This window comes from Plectropomus leopardus, chromosome 15 (assembly GCF_026936395.1).
Source record: "Plectropomus leopardus strain MGB_pleo_1.0 chromosome 15, ASM2693639v1, whole genome shotgun sequence".
NCBI lineage: Eukaryota > Metazoa > Chordata > Actinopteri > Perciformes > Serranidae > Plectropomus > Plectropomus leopardus.
In genome coordinates, this window is record NC_142190.1 from 8,748,149 (window position 1) to 8,760,790 (window position 12,642).

Below are 12,642 nucleotides of genomic sequence, written 5' to 3' on the forward strand. Positions count from 1 at the left end.
ACGGCCAAAAACACCATAATTTCCCATGTTGAAAAAATGACTTGAAAAGCAAGGCTATAGTATGGCAAAATTTCCAAAAAATGCCATTTCCCAAAAACAGTTTTAAACCACTGAAAACCACATAAAACAACGTGCTGAGACACGCCATAGCATAGAACTTTGCAAAAGCGGCCAAAAACACCATCATTTCAAGACGTTGAAAAAATGAACCGAAAAGCAAGGCTATAGTATGGCAAAATTTCCGAAAAATGGCATTTCCCAAAAATACTTTTAAACCACTGAAAACCACAGAAATTAACGTGCTGAGACACGCCATAGCATAGAATTTTGCAAAAACGGCCAAAAACACCATCATTTTGCACGTTGAAAAAATGACCCGAAAAGCAAGGCTATAGTATGGCAAAATTTCCGAAAAATGCCATTCCCAAAAATAGTTTTAAACCACTGAAAACCACATAAAACAACGTGCTGAGACACGCCATAGCATAGAATTTTGCAAAAACGGCCAAAAACACCATCATTTCGCACGTTGAAAAATGACTCGAAAAGCAAGGCTATAGTATGGCAAAATTTCCAAAAAATGGCATTTCCCAAAAATAGTTTTAAACCACTGAAAACCACAGAAAACAACGTGCTGAGACACGCCATAGCATAGAATTTTGCAAAAACGGCCAAAAACACCATCATTTCGCACGTTGAAAAAATGACTTGAAAAGCAAGGCTATAGTATGGCAAAATTTCCGAAACATGGTATTTCTCCAAAAATACTTTTAACCACTGAAAACCACAGAAATTAACGTGCTGAGACACGCCATAGCATAGAATTTTGCAAAAACTGCCAAAAACACCATAATTTCCCATGTTGAAAAAATGACTTGAAAAGCAAGGCTATAGTATGGCAAAATTTCCGAAAAATGGCATTTCCCAAAAACAGTTTTAAACCACTGAAAACCACATAAAACAACGTGCTGAGACACGCCATAGCATAGAACTTTGCAAAAACGGCCAAAAACACCATCTTTTCGCACGTTGAAAAAATGACCCGAAAAGCAAGGCTATAGTATGGCAAAATTTCCGAAAAATGGCATTTCCCAAAAATAGTTTTAAACCACTGAAAACCACAGAAATTAACGTGCTGAGACACGCCATAGCATAGAATTTTGCAAAAACGGCCAAAAACACCATCATTTCACACGTTGAAAAAATGACCCGAAAACCAAGGCTATAGTATGGCAAAATTTCCGAAAAATGCCATTCCCAAAAATAGTTTTAAACCACTGAAAACCACAGAAATTAACGTGCTGAGACACGCCATAGCATAGAATTTTGCAAAAACGGCCAAAAACACCATAATTTCCCATGTTGAAAAAATGACTTGAAAAGCAAGGCTATAGTATGGCAAAATTTCCAAAAATGCCATTTCCAAAAACAGTTTTAAACCACTGAAAACCACATAAAACAACGTGCTGAGACACGCCATAGCATAGAACTTTGCAAAAGCGGCCAAAAACACCATCATTTCGCACGTTGAAAAAATGAACCGAAAAGCAAGGCTATAGTATGGCAAAATTTCCGAAAAATGGCATTTCCCAAAAATACTTTTAAGCCACTGAAAACCACAGAAATTAACGTGCTGAGACACGGCATAGCATAGAATTTTGCAAAAACGGCCAAAAACACCATCATTTTGCACGTTGAAAAAATGAACCGAAAAGCAAGGCTATAGTATGGCAAAATTTCCGAAAAATGCCATTCCCAAAAATAGTTTTAAACCACTGAAAACCACATAAAACAACGTGCTGAGACACGCCATAGCATAGAATTTTGCAAAAACGGCCAAAAACACCATCATTTCGCACGTTGAAAAATGACTCGAAAAGCAAGGCTATAGTATGGCAAAATTTCCAAAAAATGGCATTTCCCAAAAATAGTTTTAAACCACTGAAAACCACAGAAAACAACGTGCTGAGACACGCCATAGCATAGAATTTTGCAAAAACGGCCAAATACACCATCATTTCGCACGTTGAAAAAATGACTTGAAAAGCAAGGCTATAGTATGGCAAAATTTCCGAAACATGGTATTTCTCCAAAAATACTTTTAACCACTGAAAACCACAGAAATTAACGTGCTGAGACACGCCATAGCATAGAATTTTGCAAAAACTGCCAAAAACACCATAATTTCCCATGTTGAAAAAATGACTTGAAAAGCAAGGCTATAGTATGGCAAAATTTCAAAATGGCATTTCCACAAACAGTTTTAAACCACTGAAAACCACATAAAACAACGTGCTGAGACACGCCATAGCATAGAATTTTGCAAAACGGCCAAAACACCATCATTTCAAGACGTTGAAAAATGACCCAAAAGCAAGGCTATAGTATGGCAAAATTCCCGAAAAATGGCATTTCCAAAAAACAGTTTTAAACCACTGAAAACCACATAAAACAACGTGCTGAGACACGCCATAGCATGGAACTTTGCAAAAACGGCCAAAAACACCATCTTTTCGCACGTTGAAAAAATGACCCGAAAAGCAAGGCTATAGTATGGCAAAATTTCCGAAAAATGGCATTTCCCAAAAATAGTTTTAAACCACTGAAAACCACAGAAATTAACGTGCTGAGACACGCCATAGCATAGAATTTTGCAAAAACGGCCAAAAACACCATCATTTCGCACGTTGAAATAATAACCCGAAAAGCAAGGCTATAGTATGGCAAAATTTCCGAAAAATGGCATTTCCCAAAAACAGTTTTAAACCACTGAAAACCACATAAAACAACGTGCTGAGACACGCCATAGCATAGAATTTTGCAAAAACGGCCAAAAACACCATCATTTCGCACGTTGACAAAATGACCCGAAAAGCAAGGCTATAGTATGGCAAAATTTCCAAAAAATGCCATTTCCCAAAAATAGTTTTAAACCACTGAAAACCACTGAAAACCACATAAAACAACGTGCTGAGACACGCCATAGCATAGAACTTTGCAAAACGGCCAAAAACACCATCTTTTCGCACGTCGAAAAAATGACTTGAAAAGCAAGGCTATAGTATGGCAAAATTTCCAAAAAATGCCATTTCCCAAAAACAGTTTTAAACCACTGAAAACCACTGAAAACCACATAAAACAACGTGCTGAGACACGCCATAGCATAGAACTTTGCAAAAACGGCCAAAAACACCATCTTTTCGCATGTCGAAAAAATGACTTGAAAAGCAAGGCTATAGTATGGCAAAATTTCTGAAAAATGGCATTTCCTCAAAAATAGTTTTAAACCACTGAAAACCACAGAAATTAACGTGCTGAGACACGCCATAGCATAGAAGTTTGCAAAAACTGCCAAAAACACCATCATTTCGCACTTTGAAAAAATGACCCGAAAAGCAAGGCTATAGTATGGCAAAATTTCCGAAAAATGGCATTTCCCAAAAACAGTTTTAAACCACTGAAAACCACATAAAACAACGTGCTGAGACACGCCATAGCATAGAACTTTGCAAAAACGGCCAAAAACACCATCATTTCGCACGTTGAAAAAATGACCCGAAAAGCAAGGCTATAGTATGGCAAAATTTCCGAAAAATGGCATTTCCTCAAAAATACTTTTAAACCACTGAAAACCACAGAAATTAACGTGCTGAGACACGCCATAGCATAGAAGTTTGCAAAAACTGCCAAAAACACCATCATTTCGCACTTTGAAAAAATGACTTGAAAAGCAAGGCTATAGTATGGCAAAATTTCCGAAAAATGGCATTTCCCACAAACAGTTTTAAACCACTGAAAAACACTGAAAACCACATAAAACAACGTGCTGAGACACGCCATAGCATGGAACTTTGCAAAAACGGCCAAAAACACCATCTTTTCGCACGTTGAAAAAATGACCCGAAAAGCAAGGCTATAGTATGGCAAAATTTCCGAAAAATGCCATTTCCCAAAAATAGTTTTAAACCACTGAAAACCACAGAAATTAACGTGCTGAGACACGCCATAGCATAGAATTTTGCAAAAACGGCCAAAAACACCATCATTTCGCACGTTGAAAAAATGACCCGAAAAGCAAGGCTATAGTATGGCAAAATTTCCGAAAAATGGCATTTCCCAAAAACAGTTTTAAACCACTGAAAACCACATAAAACAACGTGCTGAGACACGCCATAGCATAGAACTTTGCAAAAACGGCCAAAAACACCATCATTTCGCACGTTGAAAAAATGACCCGAAAAGCAAGGCTATAGTATGGCAAAATTTCCAAAAAATGCCATTTCCCAAAAACAGTTTTAAACCACTGAAAACCACTGAAAACCACATAAAACAACGTGCTGAGACACGCCATAGCATAGAACTTTGCAAAAACGGCCAAAAACACCATCTTTTCGCACGTTGAAAAAATGACCCAAAAAGCAAGGCTATAGTATGGCAAAATTTCCGAAAAATGGCATTTCCCAAAAATAGTTTTAAACCACTGAAAACCACAGAAATTAACGTGCTGAGACACGCCATAGCATAGAATTTTGCAAAAACTGCCAAAAACACCATGATTTCCCATGTTGAAAAAATGACTTGAAAAGCAAGGCTATAGTATGGCAAAATTTCCGAAAAATGCCATTTCCAAAAAACAGTTTTAAACCACTGAAAACCACATAAAACAACGTGCTGAGACACGCCATAGCATAGAATTTTGCAAAAACGGCCAAAAACACCATCATTTCGCACGTTGAAAAAATGACCCGAAAAGCAAGGCTATAGTATGGCAAAATTTCCGAAAAATGGCATTTCCCAAAAACAGTTTTAAACCACTGAAAACCACATAAAACAACGTGCTGAGACACGCCATAGCATGGAACTTTGCAAAAACGGCCAAAAACACCATCTTTTCGCACGTTGAAAAAATGACCCGAAAAGCAAGGCTATAGTATGGCAAAATTTCCCAAAAATGCCATTTCCCAAAAATAGTTTTAAACCACTGAAAACCACAGAAATTAACGTGCTGAGACACGCCATAGCATAGAATTTTGCAAAAACGGCCAAAAACACCATCATTTCGCACGTCGAAAAAATGACCCGAAAAGCAAGGCTATAGTATGGCAAAATTTCCGAAAAATGGCATTTCCCAAAAACAGTTTTAAACCACTGAAAACCACATAAAACAACGTGCTGAGACACGCCATAGCATAGAACTTTGCAAAAACGGCCAAAAACACCATCATTTCACACGTTGAAAAAATGACCCGAAAAGCAAGGCTATAGTATGGCAAAATTTCCGAAAAATGCCATTTCCAAAAAACAGTTTTAAACCACTGAAAACCACATAAAACAACGTGCTGAGACACGCCATAGCATAGAAGTTTGCAAAAACTGCCAAAAACACCATCATTTCGCACGTTGAAAAAATGACCCGAAAAGCAAGGCTATAGTATGGCAAAATTTCCGAAAAATGCCATTTCCCAAAAATAGTTTTAAACCACTGAAAACCACAGAAATTAACGTGCTGAGACACGCCATAGCATAGAATTTTGCAAAACTGCCAAAAACACCATCATTTCGCATGTTGAAAAAATGACTTGAAAAGCAAGGCTATAGTATGGCAAAATTTCCGAAAAATGCCATTTCCAAAAAACAGTTTTAAACAACTGAAAACCACATAAAACAACGTGCTGAGACACGCCATAGCATAGAAGTTTGCAAAACGGCCAAAATACCATCATTTCGCACGTTGAAAAATGACCCGAAAAGCAAGGCTATAGTATGGCAAAATTTCCGAAAATGGCATTTCCCAAAAACAGTTTTAAACCACTGAAAACCACATAAAACAACGTGCTGAGACACGCCATAGCATGGAACTTTGCAAAAACGGCCAAAAACACCATCTTTTCGCACGTTGAAAAAATGACCCGAAAAGCAAGGCTATAGTATGGCAAAATTTCCCAAAAATGCCATTTCCCAAAAATAGTTTTAAACCACTGAAAACCACAGAAATTAACGTGCTGAGACACGCCATAGCATAGAATTTTGCAAAAACGGCCAAAAACACCATCATTTCGCACGTTGAAATAATAACCCGAAAAGCAAGGCTATAGTATGGCAAAATTTCCGAAAAATGGCATTTCCCAAAAACAGTTTTAAACCACTGAAAACCACATAAAACAACGTGCTGAGACACGCCATAGCATAGAATTTTGCAAAAACGGCCCAAAACACCATCATTTCGCACGTCGAAAAAATGACCCGAAAAGCAAGGCTATAGTATGGCAAAACTTCCGAAAAATGACATTTCCAAAAACACTTCTAAACCACCCAAAACCACTGAAAACCACATAAAACAACGTGCTGAAACACGCCATGGCATAGAACTTTGCAAAAACGGCCAAAAACACCATCTTTTCGCACGTAGAAAAAATGACTTGAAAAGCAAGGCTATAGTATGGCAAAATTTCCGAAAAATGGCATTTCCTCAAAAATACTTTTAAACCACTGAAAACCACATAAAACAACGTGCTGAGACACGCCATAGCATAGAATTTTGCAAAAACGGCCAAAAACACCATCATTTCGCACGTTGAAAAAATGACCCGAAAAGCAAGGCTATAGTATGGCAAAATTTCCGAAAAATGCCATTTCCAAAAAACAGTTTTAAACCACTGAAAACCACATAAAACAACGTGCTGAGACACGCCATAGCATAGAAGTTTGCAAAAACTGCCAAAAACACCATCATTTCAAGACGTTGAAAAATGACCCGAAAAGCAAGGCTATAGTATGGCAAAATTTCCAAAAAATGCCATTTCCCAAAAATAGTTTTAAACCACTGAAAACCACAGAAATTAACGTGCTGAGACACGCCATAGCATAGAATTTTGCAAAAACGGCCAAAAACACCATCATTTCATCGTTGAAATAATGACCCGAAAAGCAAGGCTATAGTATGGCAAAATTTCCGAAAAATGGCATTTCACAAAAACACTTTTAAACCACTTAAAACCACATAAAACAACGTGCTGAGACACGCCATAGCATAGAACTTTGCAAAAACGGCCAAAAACACCATCATTTCGCACGTTGAAAAAATGACCCGAAAAGCAAGGCTATAGTATGGCAAAATTTCCAAAAAATGCCATTTCCCAAAAACAGTTTTAAACCACTGAAAACCACTGAAAACCACATAAAACAACGTGCTGAGACACGCCATAGCATAGAATTTTGCAAAAACGGCCAAAAACACCATCATTTCGCACGTTGAAAAAATGACTTGAAAAGCAAGGCTATAGTATGGCAAAATTTCCGAAAAATGGCATTTCCCCAAAAATACTTTTAAACCACTGAAAACCACAGAAATTAACGTGCTGAGACACGCCATAGCATAGAATTTTGCAAAAACTGCCAAAAACACCATAATTTCCCATGTTGAAAAAATGACTTGAAAAGCAAGGCTATAGTATGGCAAAATTTCCGAAAAATGGCATTTCCCAAAAACAGTTTTAAACCACTGAAAACCACATAAAACAACGTGCTGAGACACGCCATAGCATAGAACTTTGCAAAAACGGCCAAAAACACCATCTTTTCGCACGTTGAAAAAATGACCCAAAAAGCAAGGCTATAGTATGGCAAAATTTCCGAAAAATGGCATTTCCCAAAAATAGTTTTAAACCACTGAAAACCACAGAAATTAACGTGCTGAGACACGCCATAGCATAGAATTTTGCAAAAACGGCCAAAAACACCATCATTTCGCACGTTGAAAAAATGACCCGAAAAGCAAGGCTATAGTATGGCAAAATTTCCGAAAAATGCCATTTCCAAAAATAAGTTTAAAACAATGAAAACCACATAAAACAACGTGCTGAGACACGCCATAGCATAGAAGTTTGCAAAAACGGCCAAAAACACCATCATTTCGCACGTTGAAAAAATGACCCGAAAAGCAAGGCTATAGTATGGCAAAATTTCCGAAAAATGGCATTTCCCAAAAACAGTTTTAAACCACTGAAAACCACATAAAACAACGTGCTGAGACACGCCATAGCATAGAACTTTGCAAAAACGGCCAAAAACACCATCATTTCGCACGTTGAAAAAATGACCCGAAAAGCAAGGCTATAGTATGGCAAAATTTCCGAAAAATGCCATTTCCCAAAAATAGTTTTAAACCACTGAAAACCACAGAAATTAACGTGCTGAGACACGCCATAGCATAGAATTTTGCAAAAACGGCCAAAAACACCATCATTTCGCACGTTGAAATAATAACCCGAAAAGCAAGGCTATAGTATGGCAAAATTTCCGAAAAATGGCATTTCCCAAAAACAGTTTTAAACCACTGAAAACCACATAAAACAACGTGCTGAGACACGCCATAGCATAGAACTTTGCAAAAACGGCCAAAAACACCATCATTTTGCACGTTGAAAAAATGACCCGAAAAGCAAGGCTATAGTATGGCAAAATTTCCAAAAAATGCCATTTCCCAAAAACAGTTTTAAACCACTGAAAACCACTGAAAACCACATAAAACAACGTGCTGAGACACGCCATAGCATAGAACTTTGCAAAAACGGCCAAAAACACCATCTTTTCGCACGTCGAAAAAATGACTTGAAAAGCAAGGCTATAGTATGGCAAAATTTCCGAAAAATGGCATTTCCTCAAAAATACTTTTAAACCACTGAAAACCACAGAAATTAACGTGCTGAGACACGCCATAGCATAGAATTTTGCAAAAACTGCCAAAAACACCATAATTTCCCATGTTGAAAAAATGACTTGAAAAGCAAGGCTATAGTATGGCAAAATTTCTGGAAAATGGCATTTCCCAAAAACAGTTTTAAACCACTGAAAACCACATAAAACAACGTGCTGAGACACGCCATATCATGGAACTTTGCAAAAACGGCCAAAAACACCATCTTTTCGCACGTTGAAAAAATGACCCGAAAAGCAAGGCTATAGTATGGCAAAATTTCCGAAAAATGCCATTTCCCAAAAATAGTTTTAAACCACTGAAAACCACAGAAATTAACGTGCTGAGACACGCTATAGCATAGAATTTTGCAAAAACGGCCAAAAACACCATCATTTCGCACGTTGAAATAATAACCTGAAAAGCAAGGCTATAGTATGGCAAAATTTCCAAAAAATGGCATTTCCCAAAAACAGTTTTAAACCACTGAAAACCACATAAAACAACGTGCTGAGACACGCCATAGCATAGAACTTTGCAAAAACGGCCAAAAACACCATCATTTCGCACGTTGAAAAAATGACCCGAAAAGCAAGGCTATAGTATGGCAAAATTTCCGAAAAATGGCATTTCCCAAAAATAGATGAAATACCATGGACACACTATAGCATGATATTTATGTGGCATTCTGGACAACATACGCTAGTATTTGTTTTTCCACCATTTTTATGTCCTAAAATTTAGTAAAAGAAGGGAAAAAAATTATATGTCACAGTACAACATGCTGACCAAAAATATCCTTCTAATCATTACAGTTACAGGCTTGTTGAAGCAACAATGTGTCTTACCTTGACATCCTTTCACTGACTTTATTAAGGACAATTGACAACAAAATCAAAAATTAATTTCCTCTTACCTCCTTAATTATCCTGTCTTCGGTGTATTTCCGTCACAGCAGAGTCAGAAAACATTGAGTCTCATCTTTTCATAGATTTTATTTCAGACTCACACAAGGTTCAGCAGCAAATGTACACAAGACATGATTTTTTAAAAAATGTTATCTAACACAAGACAGTTAAATATTGCTCTGATGTCCTCTGTGGACGTCCCTGTAATATTTAGTGTGTGTTGACCACTGGTTCACCAGGTGCTGTGGCTGCCGTCAGATCTACGAGCGCTAGTCCAGGAAATCGATCCTGACCTCCAGCAGACGTCAGGCAGTCGGCTCCCTCTAGAGGAGCTCCAGAGCAGCCACATTGTCAAACTCAACCTGCACTACAGCTCCATGTCCACCGAGCTGACCAGGTAACTTTACTGTGTGTGTGTGTGTGTGTGTGTGTGTCTCATAGGTCGCCCCTTGTATTTACTTTTCAACACACGATGACTTCCTTCTTCACTTGTGTGCAGTGAGTTTGCTGCAGTGAACATCACCACCAACCTGTATGTGATCAGCCAGCCGTGGCTCTACTCTCTGGCCTGGTGTGCAGGAGTCCAGTCGGTCACCACCAACGCTCCCCAGCTCCTCAGGACCATGACCTCCCCTCTCTTCCTCATGGTAACACTGCAAGCCAAAAATTTCCATTTTATGCGACTTTATTTCTCATTATTACTTCTGAAATTACACTTTTTGATTCGGTTTAATGTGTCTGTCTCTCAGAGTCCAGACAGGTACAACCTGATGTGGATCCTCACTGATGTGGTGTCCTTTGTGCTGATCGGCATCATCTTCATCTTCCACTGGTGAGTCTCAAATGCATGATTAAAAACAAGGCTGTGAAAAGGAAATCCTTTACATCTGCGTTCTGAACAATGTGTAGACGTCACGGGGATCTGGGTCACAGTGTGTGTTTCCTGGCAGGTGGCGAGAGCGAATACTGTCTTTCTGCTCCAGCAGCAAAACCATGTTGGACAACGGCACTTACAGCAAGTTCAAAACCGGTATATCTGATTTTTTTTTTGTCTTTTTCAATACCTACAAACTAAGTTTTCAACAGGTGTCTACTTTACTGCTCTTACTGACATCCTGGGCAATTAGGGCTGCATATGTAAGATCAAGACAAAAACATTTTAATATCGCCTATGTAAAGATGAAGAGTTCATTGAGGAGTAAGATATTTAATGGAGTACTTATGGAATACTATGATGTTTTATAGCTTTTTTGTGACTTTTTCAATATTGTGTTTAATTATGTAAGACAGTATGTCAATATCGGCCGTTACAGCAATCTATATTCCTTATTTCTTACTATTTATTCCTAGTCTGACTCTGTAATTTCATGCTATCAGCTATTGTCATTACGTGAGTGAAATGAAACGTTTTGTTAATCCTGCACACTCTTTATCTGATTCTCATTACAGAGATGAGTGATATTTGGTCAGTCTCTAGCACCAACTCCCAAGCAGAGAAGACACCCAGCCTGGCAACTGTAACTGAACACTAACATCTGCCTCTGAGAGGTGCTGACCTCCCTTCATACTGCCAACCTGTAAGATCTCAGCACAATACACTGTCAAGTGCACTTTGATTTGAATAAATAAAGTAAGTGAAACATCTCAACACCTTATTAGGCACCGTTTTATGACACAATAATATCTATTCTTGCGCCAAATTTCTTAATTCAAATTTATAGATTCAAGCACTTTATATATGACCAATATCTGTTTTCAAAAACTCCAAACCATGTTTTTCCCATGTTCTTCTCAGGTTGAATGTTTAGGAGGGTAAGAACGGGAGGTAGGGAAGGATGAGGAGGGGGAGGGGAGGTAGGTAGCATGGGGAAAGCTGAAAACAACATATTATAGCTTGTAAAGACACGTCATAGTATACAATGTTGAAAAAATGGTCGAAAAAGCCATACTATAGTATGTCAAAATGCCAAATTTTGACACGTCAAAAAAATGGCTGAAAATTACATATTATAGTTTGTAGAGACACGTCGTAGTATACAAAGTGGGAATAAAGTCCAGAAAATGCCAAAAACCTCATAATTTAACATGTCCAAAAAAATGGCCAGAAAGGCAATAGTATAGTATGTCCAAAAAGTCCAATTTTGACTACTCCAAAAAATGGCTAAAAACAACATAGAATAGCTTGTAGAGAGGCGTAATGGTACACAAAGTGGGAATAAAGTCTAGGAAAGGCCAAAAACCTAAACATTTTAGATGTCAAAAAATGGCCAGAAAGGCAATAGTATAGTATGTCGAAAAAGTCAAATTTTGACTACTCCAAAAAATGGCTAAAAATGACATAGAATAGCTTGTAGAGAAGCGTAATGGTACACAAAGTGGGAATAAAGTCCAGAAAATGCCAAAAACCTCATAATTTAGCATGTCACAAAAAATGGCCAGAAAGGCAATAGTATAGTATGTCGAAAAAGTCCAATTTTGACTACTCAAAAAAATGGCTAAAAACAACATAAAATAGCTTGTAGAGACGGGTTAGAGTATACAAAGTGGGAATAAAGTCCAAAAAAGCCCAAAAAAACAAAAAAATTATTATGTCAAGAAAATGGTTAGAAAGGCAATAGTATAGTATGACGAAAAAGTCAAATTTTGACTACTCCAAAAAATGGCTAAAAATGACATAGAATAGCTTGTAGAGAAGCGTAATGGTACACAAAGTGAGAATAAAGTCCAGAAAATGCCAAAAACCTCATGATTTAGCATGTCCAAAAAATGGCCAAAAAGGCAATAGTATAGTATGTCCAAAAAGTCAAATTTTGACTACTCCAAAAAATTGATGAAAACAACATAGAATAGCTTGTAGAGAAGCATTATACTATACAAAGTGGGAATACAGTCCAGAAAAGGCCAAAAACCTTAAAATTTTCCAAGTCAAAAAATGGCTAAAAAGGGAATAGTATAGTATGTCGAAAAAGCCAAATTTTGACTACTCCAAAAAATGGCTAAAAATGACATAGAATAGCTTGTAGAGACAGGTTAGAGTAT

The 12,642-nt window shown here is 37.5% G+C and overlaps 1 protein-coding gene across 4 annotated transcripts in view; it reads left to right on the plus strand.

The window, feature by feature from the left end:
• gdpd4b (glycerophosphodiester phosphodiesterase domain containing 4b) overlaps positions 1–11,251 on the plus strand; it is a 51,529-nt gene extending 40,278 nt beyond the window's left edge. For all 4 annotated transcript variants that reach the window (XM_088088559.1, XM_088088558.1, XM_088088556.1 and 1 more), the window contains 5 exons: positions 9,843–10,000; positions 10,103–10,250; positions 10,353–10,435; positions 10,554–10,633; positions 11,053–11,251. In XM_088088559.1, the coding sequence (XP_087944685.1) occupies positions 9,843–10,000; positions 10,103–10,250; positions 10,353–10,435; positions 10,554–10,633; positions 11,053–11,135 (552 nt within the window). In that variant the 3' untranslated portion in view covers positions 11,136–11,251. The remainder of the gene's footprint in view (positions 1–9,842; positions 10,001–10,102; positions 10,251–10,352; positions 10,436–10,553; positions 10,634–11,052) is intronic.
• The last annotated feature ends 1,391 nt before the right edge of the window (positions 11,252–12,642 follow it).